Below are 14,819 nucleotides of genomic sequence, written 5' to 3' on the forward strand. Positions count from 1 at the left end.
TAAAATATTCATTATCTTCTACCAGATTACCTTTTAATGGAATCCCACATTCCTTTTTTTTCTACTTCTTTATCAGTAAGGACATCTTCCTTAATTTTGCCAGGCTTTTTTTGTACCTAGACAGTATGGTAAAAACAAATTCAGAATTTTGTAGCTTTAAATATTACAATGCATGGCTAGAAGGAGAAACACACTGGGCAAGATGATCCCTGCCTAGGAAAGCGGTAGCAAACAGAGCCTGAGAACATTACAGACATAATCTTGACAACTGTCACTTCAATCTCACCTTTAGTTCTCTTGGTGGTTACTTCCATGCTGTTAAATTAGATGCTTGTATGTAATGACTTACCCATTTCAGACATTGCCTACCAATATATCTAGAGTTGCAGAGTTTAAACATCATTCATTTTGCGACGACAGATGACTAGCTCACTTGTAGCATCCTTCCTCGAAGTTTGGTTTTGGTAATTTTATCTTGCTCATTAGTTCTTCTACTTAGTATTTTTGTAACTTTAAATAGTAATAAATTTCTAATTTTTATTCTAGCAACTTCAACAGTTGCTCTTGCACAAGCAGTGCAAGGATGCTATTCCACAATAGTAAGGGCAATGTATCTCTACCTTTTCCCTCTGCCTCCTACCTTCTATTAACTAAACCTTTACCTTAGCCTTGTAAATACAGGTAATATTATATTTAGCTCTGCAAATTACATTTATCTTTTTTGCACTTTGCTATGTTTATTCTACAACATGAAAATCAGTGAAGAGCAGTGATTAACTATGTAAGCACTGATCACTGGCATCTGGAAGGAGACTGCAATCACATTTCCTCTGCAGTTACAGTGGTATGACCCCTGTGCATTCTACTTTACGATAGAGTTGTAATTTTTCTTAGAATTTTGTGTTTTTCAGGCCTCCCTGGTGGCGCAAGGGGTTGAGGTGCAACCTATGAGACTGTCCGCAGCCACTGCAGCACGAGTTCAATCCCTGACCAGGGAGCTGCCCACATGGCGCAGCAGACCTCTCCTGCCTCACCCGCTGCTCCTCTCAGCAGTGTATTTCAGTGTATCTGCCTGTTCTGTTTCCCACTCTGTCTCTGGAGAATCCTCTCACCTCCCACACCTCTGGCTGTATCCCAGCTTTTGTATGCATAAATAAATATTTTTTTAAAAAAAGAATTTTGTGTTTTTCATATGGTAAGACAGGTCTTTTTTTTTTTTTTTTTTTACCACAAACCTAACATTCAAGTCACCACTTCTTGAGCTACTTAATCTTCCTCTTTCTTGGTCAAGAATTCTGCTATAGAATGATAGAATGCTTGGTTCAAAATAATTTTCCTCAAAACATGAAAGACTTTGTTGTCTGTTAACATCCATTTTGAAATGAGAAGTCTGTGGCTAGCGTCCATGTCATTCTTTTGCAGTGACCCACTTTTCTCCTTGTTAGTTACCAAGATCTTAGTGGGCCATTTTCCACTCATCCTTATTTATGGATCCTTTTGAACATTTTCTTTCTTTTTGGAATTGCTAGTGGTAAGCCATTGGAGCTCATGCGCTGATCCTCTATGGTGTTGACCTTTCATTGTTCTTTTGGTCTAATTCCTGAGATCAGTGGTGAGGAGATAAAATTGTTTTTAAAAAACAACTAAAGAACCTTGCAATGGTTAGACTGTGGAAGGTTTGATTTTGGTAGGGCATGATTATTACCCTCAAAGATTTGATGGCTCTGGTGAAAGGCTCAGACCTGCTCTATGTTAGTGACAAGCATGTCAAATCAGAACTAGTAGAGAGTGCATATTTCAGCTCAGGAAATTAAAATTTAAATTTTCAATGGCCACAATTGCTCAAAGACGGAATAGTACTCAATATGATCCCCACATACAGAATTAATGTCTCCTGTTTGCAGGACCAGGATGAAACCAGCTGGAACACCTGTGCTGAGTTAATGTCTTAAGCAGCTGGCCTGGATTTTGTTGTTTTTCAGCTGGAATGACCAGAAGCAAATGTATTCAAAGAATGTAAGTTATTATTGAAAAAGGAAGCTGAGGTAGACACAGAAGAAAGGGCATCACAGATGAGTGTGAGCAACATGTAGCTGACCACAAAATGAAGAGCGGAGTTGACCAGGAATAGGTTATGACATGGCATAAATCTGGTGGTACGGTGGTTCAGGATCTAGGCAATATGTAAGAAGGGTGCTGCGGCAGCCTGTCGAGAAAGCCCAACCACAGTCAGTATATCCTAGCTAATTTTACTCAACCACATTGCAGGTAGGGAACATCCTCTAGTCTTTGAACTTTGTTGTAATTTGCTTTTAAATCAAATGAGACTTTTTTTATCTTTAGTCATAACGTCTGATACAACTGATAGAAGTATAGCTATACAAGTTTTGTTTAAGTTAATGTTGGCTTAGTACACTTTTGCACACCTATATTTTCATTCTCACTCATTAAGTTTGCTTTCTGCAAGCAACACATAGCCAATATTTTAAAAATATATATATAGTATGACAATCTTTGTGTTTTTTTAGTTGGAACCCTTAAATGGCTTAAATTCTAATTTGCTATTTTATGCTTCCACACATTATTTTTTCTCCTTTTTGAGTTGATTTGTTTTGATTAATTTGCTTCCTTCCATTTTTCCTCTTTGGCATTATGCCTTGCTTATATTTGAGAGTTTCTATTATCAAAAATTTTTAAATTCCTATTTGCTTTAAAGTCTACAAGTAATAGTTACCTTTTCTCTGGACAATATAAGAATATTATATGTTATTACAAACCTTTAATGACATAAATGCTACTTACTGTTTTTAGATTCTATATATTTTAAAAGTCCTTATAAGACATTACTATTGTTTTATATGGTCAATGTCTATAGATTCATTCACATATTAACCATTTTCTTTTCTTTTCATTCTTTTTTCAAACTCAGACCCTCCGTGTGACACACATTTTCTCTGCCTGAAGTAAACCTTTTCACATTTCCGTTTGTGTGAGGGTCCTGGTAGCAATTCAGTTTTCTTTTCATGTATAACATTTCAAATTTTGCTCCTGATCTTAATCTCCAGAGCCTAATTTTATGGAAAATTATCTGGCTACAGTAGAGTAGCTATAGTAAACACATCCACCACTTAAAAAAAAAGAAAAAAACACATTCTTTTTTTTTTTTTTATCGTCAAGCTCTCTGCTTTCCCTTTGTGAACTTTAGTCCTCTTCATCATCACTGGAGTTTCAATATGACATATTAGGTAGCATCATTATAAAATTAGTTGAAAATTAATCAATTAACAACAAAAAGATAATTCTTAATATTAAGAACACAGCCTATAAAGACTTTCTGTCCTACACACTTGCACTTCCAGAATTTTGCTTTTGAAGCTGTCTAACACAACAGTGACATCTCCGAGATTCGGTTCAGAGTCAGTTCCTTGGTGCCTAAAAGTGGAAAAACATGTAAATGGCTATAATCAAATCAAGAAAAGACAAAAAATTGTGATGGTATAAATAACAATAAATTCATTTTGCTATAAGCACAAGTATAGTCATTTATGTATGTATCTGCTGTTTCTATAGTCAAATATGAAACATTTTCTAGACTAAAAATAAGTTTTTTACATATCATTATCAAAGAAATTCTATACCGACCAACAACTCTATTTAAAGTCCAGTCATTTTCAAATGCCAAAATTTAGAGTGTGCTGTTAAACTCATCAAACTGAAAATGTGTGTGCCATTAGAATGCTTTTATTCTCTATTACACATAATGCATCTCAGGGTCTCATTTTCAAAACTGTAGCAACATGATAGCTGCACTCATTAATTATTTTTGATACCATCTCATTATACACTGAAAATGTTACTGTAAAAACATTTGTAATAAAATTGAATTATGTCAAAGAAGGAAAGGAGCCCATGTCAAATTAGTAGATCCCTTGTGTCCAGTCAGATTTACAACATACACTTGAGACTTACTCAAAAATAAAAATCTGGGGATTCCAGCACTATTTTGAGTAGCACATGCCTTTGATCCCCTCATCCAATCCCCAGCTGAGGTAGCTAAGCCAAAATAGAAGGTAGAGCCTTGTCCAACAAACACCACTAGGGAAACAGAAAGGGTTCCAACTTCTGCAGGGGAAATGTCAACTTTTAAAAAAATTTCAAAAGCTTTTTAGGTCACAAACACTGCTCAAGGGAACCTGCAAGTGTACCCATTGCATTCCCTTTTCGCATTGAAGTCTGTTGCATATCAATGTAGGGACCTGACAAATTTTTACATAAGTATAGTCTCCTGCAGGTAGGCCTGACACATACAAGACCTAAAGCACACCACTACCATCACACCAGGGGGTACAGGCTGTAGTGATGAAGAACCTGATTCTACTTCAGGCACTTCTTAAAGCACATTATGCATGCTAATTTATTAATCATACAGCCATCTTTGAGGCGAGTACAATAGATACCTTTGATCTGGACTGAGCCTAGGTAGTCTAGCTCCTATCACCGTACTGCTATACCTTTGTAAGTAACACTAAGCAACTAAAAATCACTGGCCAGGGCCTCCTCTGGTGGCGCAGCGGTTGAGCGCTGGTGGCGAAGCTGCCCGCAGCCTCTGCAGCGCCGGTTCGATCCCCAGCTGCCGGAGGACGAGGGTCCCACATGGCGCGCAGACCTCTTCCTGTCACACCCACTGCTCCCTCAGCAGTGTACTTTTGTTGGTCTGCCTGCTCTGTTCCCCACTCTGGCTCTGGTGAATTCTCTCACCCTCTGCACTTCTGACTGTACCCAGTGCTTGTATAAATAAAAATAAATAAATCTTAAAAAAAAAAAATCATTGGCCACATGATGACATGCAGCAGCTTAAATGAAAGCAAAATGCTAAAGCAGTGAGAGGAATTGTACTTCACTGATAATTAATGCATAAAAAAGAGTATCATTCAAATTATTTATGTAAAATATAACACACCGTATGGTTATTTGATAAATGATAAAACAAGAATACCCATATGCATGGAAAAGTTTACATAAAATACAAAGTAAACGAGGCCATAAAGCATTAGGGATACCTTTCACATACGAGAAATGTCACGGTTTTGTAAGTATTTTGTGTTCCAAGTAATGGTGTTCATGAACACTTTAGTTGTTTCAGTGATCTTGGTTATATGACACTAAAAACTTATTTACACATGAATATTTTTAAGTGGTTTAAATAACTCACCCAACTACTTGATAAATATCTTCAGATTTTCCTTGGCGTAACTTCAGTATCCAAGCACCTGGGTTTGCTTTTAATTGGAAATATCCCTTGTAAAATGAGGAAAGACGTGACTTTAGTTTTATGACTACAAGCATATCCAATTGTTGAAGAATGATTATACATGAGTCATCCAAGAAAGTGTTTACTAGCTAGGGAGTGAGTGAATCCTACAAATGAATTCCAGGGAAGGAGATTTTGCAATAAACTGTAAAAGCACATTCTTCAAGTATGAGTCCCTTCATTTTTGTTTTGGTTACCTTTCTCAAGTATTGAAATTTGTTTTCCACAGAGTGTTCACTAATAGCAGGGTAAGGATAATTTCCTATTTTTATTAGGAAAAGTTAGAAGCATTCACCAAAACAGTGAATTAAATCTTACCAATTAAGTATTTGGAATACTTACAAGATTGGCCATCACTATTGTATCTACCATAACAGGTTTCTTTTTTGTGCCAAGTGTGAACTGCAGGCCCCGAGGAGGCTGTTCTGCTGTCACATCAAAGCAGTGTCCCTCGAGTAGTAGGTATTCCAGCTCATATTCAGCTACAACAGTCCTCTCGATCTGTGGAGGAAGATGTTATTGTTTTGGCATTACTCATCTCATAATACACATTTATAATAAATGGGATTTTAAAAAATTAGCAAACTCATTTGGGGGTTAACTTCATCTTTCTCTCACATGAGTGAACTTAATACTTGAATCAATTTCTGAAGTCTGAAACAACTAATGAACTCTCCCCCCACTTCGGCCTCCTTCCCCTTGACATCAGCTCTGATCCAAGCTCATAGGACATGTATCAACATCACAAGCAGGAGAGAGCAGAACGTGGCACAAGCTCTGTAAGTTGTAGTTTTCCAAGAGTCTCCTCAAGGAAACTCCTCAGAGAATCTACTTCATTTGCCCAGAGCTCCTACTTCAGAACTGGCAAGAAAGTCAACTAATCATCTATCACTGTATTTGTAATAAAGAATTGCTTTGCACTCAAAATATGTCATTAAAGAAAATTTAGCGAACATAAGAGGAAAAGAGAACAAACAGAATTCACCTGGAGACCAGACATTCATATATGCATAAACACAGTGATTCTATTTGTTTTGCTTACATCATTTGCTATATTTTTTCATTAAGCAGTTTCAAAGACTTGTCTACATAAATATCCTTTAAAAGGGCTGTACATTCTATATTATTTCCATATTTCCTCTGTTGTAAGTGTTAGAATAAATATTTTAGGGATGAACCTTTTTCTCTACTTCAAATGACCAACATTACCAAATAGTGATTTTTACATAGTTTGGCATTTTGTTGAGCAGATAAGACAGTGATGCTCTTTATTTTTAGTTTTATTTATGCATATGAGATTCTCAACACTACTGATTAGTGTGTTCGGATATAGAATATCTGAAAATATCTTGTTTCATATAGCTGTTTTTTCTTGGATTATATGCAGCACTGAAATAATTACAGAACTTATGCAGAGCATTTTTTTCTTGAGTTCAGTTCTTATAATGTTACTGATTTTAACAAGAAATAAGTCAACTGAACCTCCCTTGTGGTGCAAGGGGTTAAGCACAGCACTGTGAAGCAATCCGAAGCCTCTGCAGAATGAGTCTGACCCCCATTGGGCAAGGGAGCTACCCACATGGCACGGCAGACCTCTCCTGTCATGCCCACTGCTCCTCTCAGCAATTTATTTCAGTCAGTCTGCCTTTTCTGCTTCCCATTCTATATCTCTGGTGAATCCTCTCACCCCCTGCACCTCTGGCCTGTACCCCAGATCTTGTATGCATAAACAAATCTTTTAAAAAAGAAGAAATAAGTCATCTTCTTTAAAGACAGTATTTGCTTCAACAATTTTAATTGGTTTCTGAATTAGTTGTTGAATTATGACCATTCTAGTGATGAACTTTATAGACTGCATTAATCTGTCTCCATAGTCCTTAAAGCCCTTTGCTGGATGGAAAGATTTGGATGGGATAGTCTCAGAATATGAGACTACTAAGTTAAAAAGACATCATTTAGGCCCCCTAGTTGAACTCCTTCATTTTACATACAAGGACTATGCCCATAAGTGATTAAGAAATAAACCTTAAGTTTATCATGAACTAGAAATTATGGTTGAGCACAAACATACTCAGTCAGTTTGTGACTAATATGTTCAGGTTATAACATATTAATGTAAAAATTTGTCAGGTCCCTATATATTTATACAACAGACTTCAATGCTACTGACCTGCTCAAACCACAACACACAATTTTTTCAAAATATTCCTTCTAGTGACTATTTTGATTTTACTAATAATTTCATTAAGGTGATTTAAATAAAGTCAGTTATTACTTTCAAGGTTTATTTTTGGCAAGGATATTGTCTTTTTTGATGTTTCTATCTCTTTTATATTTATTTGTTCTAAATATTAACTGTTGACATGAGACAAGACTTTAATACCTTTCAAATATAACTGGGAGTACATTGATATTTTTAAATGGGTGTTTATTATAATTTTTAGCAGATGAATAGTTGTTAGCATCTTCCTTTATAAAGAGGGTAAAGTTTAATTATAAAGGTTAGCCATTTGGCTTTATTAATAATTATCTATGAATCATATAGAAATTCTTTGACAATTACACAGGCAATGAGCATTTCATCAATAAAACTAATGTCTACAGTATTTGTATTTCAGAAGGGAATAATGCATTTTTTCTGTGAATTAGTTCAATACAGTCACATCCTATTTTCCATTAGCAGTCTTTTACTTACTCACTTCCTCTTTACTGAATAACCACTATTGTTTCAGATATTCTGATCTTTCAGATACAGGCTGTGATCCAATATACTGGAGAGTTTCTGGAGGCAGCTCTAACAACAAACTCTGAGAAGAACATCTGAACACATGGCAAAAAATAACTGTTCAACTTTATGTTTTCCTGTAATCTCTTTTGCACCAGTAATTATGGCATGCACGCTGGCTGTGCACTAAACCACGTGAACAAAAGCCTGGTAAGAGGGACTTTTTCTTGATCAGTTTTATTCAGGTGTTTATAGAACGCGTGGGAATTGACGTACCAAGGCGTACTTTTGAAAGCTTTGGCAGTGACAAATCTCTCAAGTATAAGTTTCATTTTAACAAGGGCTCACTTTTCTCTTTTACCTACAACTCCTTGTTCTCTAGCGACTGTCTATTATTTCATATTCACCTAGTATATTTGCAGGTCAGGTTGTAAGTTGTAGAGCACACAAAGGAAGCAGGACTCCAGCCTGCAGTCTACAGAGGACTTTCTTCTCTGCTTTCACCCTAATCTCATTAGGACTAATCTAGTTAATCGCCCTAATCTCATTAGGCTGCTCTCTGGCTATGAACCGTGAGGCATAAAAAGTTTCAAAAGAAACTTTCTTTTTGAGGTAAAAACAAAACCTGAAGGTACTTGGAGGTATCGTGCTAAGATACCACGCATCTATCTTCCTACTTGTACACTGCTCACCTGCGAGAAGCATTTATCAACCAGAGTCTGAAGCAAGAGAAACGGTGAGGGCATCTAGGAACGGGATGGGAAAATGGTGTAGCTGAAATCGGAAGTCAGATAACTCAAAAAGCAAAGGAAAGACTGGATGATGACTGAAAATAAGAAGGAAGAAATGCTAGCAAGTGGCCACAGTGTGAATGCCCACTTTGGTACCGTTATACTAACTGGTAAGATTTTTCTCTTATTCCCTTTCTTTATGCAACTTGATATGCTAACTTACATCCTTTAAGTGAATATTATCGAGGTCACAGTTGCTGTGCACTGTTTCCACCAACCAGCCTTCAGGAGTAATCATGTTGAGGGTTAGAAGGGGTGACTCGGGGATATCCAAGAATTTTGCCACAGGCTGAAGGATGTCATTAGACCCGGACATGAGTTCTGCTTCCAAAACAAAACGGTAAAAGCTGTTGAGAGAAAATAAAAACTCATACTGTGAGCAAAGTTGACATCTTTTCTCCTGTCTAAAATATTTCGAAAATGAAGACGGCTTTATAACTTAACTAGAAATTCTCAAAAGAGAAAAATTAAAGTCACACTAGAGTTAATGCTTGTAAATGGTAGGGAATGACATCCAGAAAGCAAGTAATATCCAAGCTTAAATCCTCGAACCAATTTTAAAAGGTAAATTAAAAACACATATATTGAGTTGAAAGCAGATACTTATTAATAGAGCTCTTAGAAATACTTGCAGTTTTAATGTATTTTACATTTTTGTGCTCCAACATCTGCAGGTGAAGCGCTCATGACATTACTAAGAAGAGTGACTGGCACTGCTCTGAGCCTGCCTGTAAGAGCAGCTGTGCCGCAGCTATCTCAAGGCTCCCTGGGGAAGGGTCCTCTTCCAGGCTCACGCAGTTCAGGCCTCTGGAACCTGGGTGGCAGTTCCCTGGCCGGAGATGCCCGCAGTTCCTGGCCACAAGGGCATCTCCGGCATGCTTCAGCAGAGAACACAAGAGCAAGAGGGAGAACACTAGCAAGAGAAAAGTCACAGTCCGTGTACTGCAGAAGGGATAGTCCGTGGCTTTTGCCAGATTCTGTTCACCAGAAGCACATCACCAGATGCAGCCCACACTGAGGAGAATCTAACGAGTGTGAATCCCAGGAGGTGGTGAGCCTTGGCAGCCATGTTCCAAGAGGTGCCTGCGGCAGGCAGGAGAGCAGGGGAAAAAGAGGGGTACGGGGAGACGTGGTAAGGAGCACAATCATGAAGCAAATGCAGAAACCAAGCACTGCCAAGGCAAGGCGATGCTGCCGGCCAAGTGAGAAGCAGCCCAGGATGTTGTGATTAGCAATTTCTCTGTGATTTAGCAAAACCAATGCAGTGGCAAAGAGGAAGTTAAAGCCAAACTGCAAACTGAGGTACAGTGAGTGAGAGAAGAGGGTGCACTTTTCAAAGGAACATGATGAGGAAGAGTGGAGAGAGGAAAAAATCAGCATCCCAGAGGAGAGGAAGTCGAGGGAGTAGTTTCTCTCTCTCTTTTTAAATGAATAACTCCCAGAACTGAAAGAGAAAACGCTAGCAGAAAGGTTAAACATACAGAACAACAGGAAATATATATAAACCAAGGATCCAGGACAAATGGGAAAGCATGGGGTTAAAATAGGAGAGCGAGTGTCCTTGCCTAGCATGCAGGGAGGCTGGGGGGGACAGGGCAGGGAGCAGGAACTAAGGGAATTTCTGCCAATAACCTCCACCAGCCCTGAGAAGGATAATACAATATTCTAAAAGAGCTGACAATGTGTAAATCAGCTGACCTGATATATGCTACTGAGTAAGAAAGATTCTGCTGAACTCATAGTTAAAAAAAAGATACATTAATTTTTGTCTAAACATAGTCACCTGGTACAATATAAGTTATTTCATCTCAGAGAATTTCTTCACACCTAATGTTTATTCTTGCTTATATTCAATACTCCTTGCTCCCATAACATACCCCAAAGCTTTACAGGGATACTGTGGAGAGGACCTCTACTTGTGTGAATAAAAATCCTGTACTCATAGAACAAACAGACCTCTCAACGAGTGGTTAAACAAAAGATAACTTTTGTTCAAACTTAGAAAGGTATTACAAAATTTGAAGTACAAAAGGTAAATGAGAAGTATGAAAACTGTTATGACAAATCTCAGGAATAGATATATGCAGAATTTTAATTATATTTTCTACATTTTAGTTACATTTTCTATATTACCATGTTTATAATCTCTACTCCTAAGGCAATATAATTGTATTGTTTTATCAAACTCAGTAGGTTATTAACTGAATGCTACTTTTCTGTCTTCTGTACCTATGTATATATTTTTTATTTAGTTACATACTGCATTATCAAAGAAAGGCACAATAATAACCTTTTTTCCTGTCTCCTGACAGCTGCAGAATAGTTCAAATACTGCAATTCTGATCCAAAAAGAATAAGGTCATGCTTTTGCTCCAATTATATTTTTATCCTCAAATGAGAGACAATGTTATTGCAACAGAACATTATTAATGTGGTATATCTGCATATAATGATAAACAACATTTTCTGTATCATTCATAGGTTATTCTAAATTATACCTCAATACTCCAACAGTAGATGTGGTGATATAATAAACATCATTTTGATAATTTAGTTTCGGTAAGTATGAAAGTATGGCTAATCCAAAAATGGTTTAATTCAACCTTATTTCTCATTTGTATATTTTGAAATATTTTTAGATCACATTTTCAAACATACCTATAAGTAAACATAAATCCATATAAATTTGCAATTACACTGGCTAACTTTTACTGGTTGGTATTTTAGCTTTATATTAAAAAAGTATATAGGGCCTCCCCTGGTGGCGCAGTGTACTTTGTCGGTCTGCCTGCTCTGTTCCCCACTCTGGCTCTGGTGAATTCTCTCACCCTCCCATGCTTCTGACTGTACCCAGTGCTTGTATAAATAATAAATAAATAAATCTTTTTTTTTTAAAAAGTATATATATTCTCTTTGAGCTTTTGATCCATTTCAGTTAAGCATCTTGTGAAGAAAAAAAATAAATACGGTAATTATAGTCCTTTTTTTCATCTTAGCATTTGTAAATCTTTCAAAATTAAATTATGTTTACTTAGACTCACCTGTTTAAAGGGGCTTCTGAAAGCATACCCTTACAGTTCAAGAACAACCTCATTTTCATGTTGATAATCTTGTCAAGTACCTATTAGAAAAATATTCCACATTTATATTAAGTAATGTTAGCAGCTAACATTCATTTCCTCCTTACCATATACAGGACTACACTAATACTCTGTATTATCCCATCTGATTCTCACACAATCCCTTTAAGGCAGCCACTTTCACAGTGAGGCACAGGGATGTTTATCATTTACCCACAATCACACTGCGAGCCATGGCAGAGTGTAAGATTGCAATCCGAACAGCTGATTTCAATAGCCAAGAATTAGACTGCCTACCTTTTGCCTAAAGTGACTTTCTTTCACAGTAATTTAAATTTTCTTAAATAATGAAGTGCAAGTAAAATGATGATGAATCTGAATCTACAAAAATAAACGGGGGACTTCAAACAATGGCAAATGTGCTTGGATGCTTTTGGAATTTTGTCTACCCTGAAGAGCTATAGGCTGAAGTGCTATGCTAATTTGCTAAAGCTGAAGTGCTTTGCTACATAAAAATAAACACTTTATTTTCATTTTCCTGGAGCATAAGATGTAGGAGAAGTCTTAATTTTGATTCAACAAGTGAAGATTTGAAAGATTATCAGACAACACAGGATATAAGGAATATACAGATTAAGGATTTAAGAGATTTGAATTTTAATTGACATTCGATGATTCCTCATATGTGCATTAAAGGAGGTCTCTGAATCACTCTTTTTTCCAAGTGTTAAATGAGACACTCAATTTTTTTCAATAAATTTATGTGGTATAACATAAATTTATGGTGTAAATTTTCAAGCTTTAGAGTAGGAAATAAATTATGTGAAGTGCTGAGATGCTCGGAAATAAAGAATGCTATTAATACCAAAGATGTAAACTGCAATGTAAATCCCTATTTTATATTTCTATATAGTCCCATATTTCTTATTCCTAAATTCTACCTTTACATAAAAAGCTTCAGAGTTAAGCAATATTTATTTTTCTGCATAATGATCCCAGAACTTGGGAAATTGTTTTTTCTATGTTTATGACTATAGATTATGACTATATGACTATAGCAATAGGGAATTTGTACACTAAAAAAATTCATACTCATGTCTCAAAAAAGTCACAATCTAAAGGTATAAAAAATGCTACAAGAAAAGCAAATCATCTATGGAATTAAGTTTGCTCTTGTTATAGACTGAATAGGTACAATGGAAAATTCTTTCCAAAATTATATGTTCACATTAATCGTACATTTAACAGATAACTATAATCTCTTTTTCCAGTAAGATTTAGTCATGCAAATGTCTGAGAGAAAGTGCATTTTGAAACTGTAATAGAATATACACCAGTATTACCCAGCTTGATCACTTACGTCTTTCCCCAGACTTAATATCTAATGAATTTTATATGTTTCCAAAAGTGAAGTCAACTATCAAAGGACAAACAGTTTCCACTTCCGTGAAAATGTGTGTGTTGAATGTGTCTTTAAAAAAATACCCAGCAATTTCAAATGGGAGTAGTCCCAAACTCTGGACCTAACTACAAAAAATATATAGCAATTAGCTTATTCAAATTTAACAACCGAAAGGTATACTACATCTCAGAGTCTGATAGCTGTCTCCTAATATTCATTCTCTGCCCCTTCCTGAGTGAAAAGGTTTTCAGGTGTATGCACAATTTCCAGCCTCCCTTATGGCTAGGTGTATCCAGATAGTTGATGACCAGCGCTACCTTCTGGCCTGAGGGGTAGCGCTGGATGAAATACATACACCTTCGCGGCTGTGCCTTGATCCTCCCCTTCCTGCTGGCAGAAATACATAGGTGATGTCGGGAGCCTAACTGGTGATCTTAGATCATGAGATAGAAGCTGCCTCATGAAAATGGCTGACCAGCCAGTCCAAAGGTGGCTGGGTCCCTCATGCTGTGGAGCTGCTCAGCAGCCCCGGGTAGCTTTCCACTTATACTGTAGATGAGAAATAAATTTCAGTCTTGAAGGTACTACTGGTCTGGCCTATGTTATGGTGGCCAAGCCTAAGGAAAACAGCCTTCATGTTCGCCCTTCCCTTAACTCCACTGGTTTGGCTAACATTACTTAACTATACTTTAAGCTTCAACTACTTAAGGTTAGGCAACAGCTTCTCCAGAAGCCATTTTCTGCACTTAGGGAACGATGAAGACAGGAAGACATTTGTTAGTCAGTTTAGGCTGTTGTAATAAAACAGGCTGGGGCTTACACAGAAATTTATTTCTTCTAGATCAAGGGGCAGGCTGATTCTCCTAGGTCTGAAGGCAGTCATCATGTTGCTATTGCTCACATGATCTCTCTCTCTCTGCATGCAAGAAGAGGGAAGAGCGCTCTCTTGCCTTCTCTTATATGGCTATCAATACTATTGGATTAGGGCCCCATTTACAAGACCTCATTTATCTTAATTACCTTCTAAAGGCACTATTTTTGAAAACTCAATTTTGAATCAGTCACATTAGGGGTTAGGGCTTCAATATATGACTTTTGGGTAAGGAGATGACAATTAATTGCCTAATCGACAATTAGTTGTTCTTACCAACACCTAATCTTGGTATTGCTGTAACATCCAGGGCACAGCACTATCACCTCATGTTCCACACTGAAATATGACAACTATTTAAAATGTATGGAATAAAGAATCAAAAGCACAAATATTTGATTACACTTGAAAACATACTTGCAAAGATTAATTATATAAATTTCAAAATAAAGGGTAGTAATAAAATTTAATAGAAAACACTAAAAATCATTATCTTACGATCAGTAATTGTGCCATCTTCTGTGCTTCTCTTGTCAATGGATCAACAACAGCAATGACATCAAAGAACATATCATCCTCTTGAGGATTTATCTTTATAATGCTAATAAGATGTAAGATGATGAGTCAGGTTTATTCAAT

The 14,819-nt window shown here is 36.7% G+C and overlaps 1 protein-coding gene across 1 annotated transcript in view; it reads right to left on the bottom strand.

The window, feature by feature from the left end:
- The window catches only part of UGGT2 (UDP-glucose glycoprotein glucosyltransferase 2), a gene marked incomplete at both ends in the record, with an annotated part of 105,366 nt that overhangs the window by 22,893 nt on the left and 67,654 nt on the right, over positions 1-14,819 (bottom strand). The window contains 7 exons of the mRNA XM_084234907.1: positions 31-116; positions 3,348-3,432; positions 5,213-5,298; positions 5,654-5,812; positions 8,991-9,174; positions 11,869-11,948; positions 14,679-14,781. Coding sequence (XP_084091033.1) covers positions 31-116; positions 3,348-3,432; positions 5,213-5,298; positions 5,654-5,812; positions 8,991-9,174; positions 11,869-11,948; positions 14,679-14,781 — 783 coding nt within the window. The remainder of the gene's footprint in view (positions 1-30; positions 117-3,347; positions 3,433-5,212; positions 5,299-5,653; positions 5,813-8,990; positions 9,175-11,868; positions 11,949-14,678; positions 14,782-14,819) is intronic.

Source organism: Talpa europaea, assembly GCF_964194135.1.
Source record: "Talpa europaea genome assembly, chromosome: 6".
Taxonomy (NCBI): Eukaryota; Metazoa; Chordata; class Mammalia; order Eulipotyphla; family Talpidae; genus Talpa; species Talpa europaea.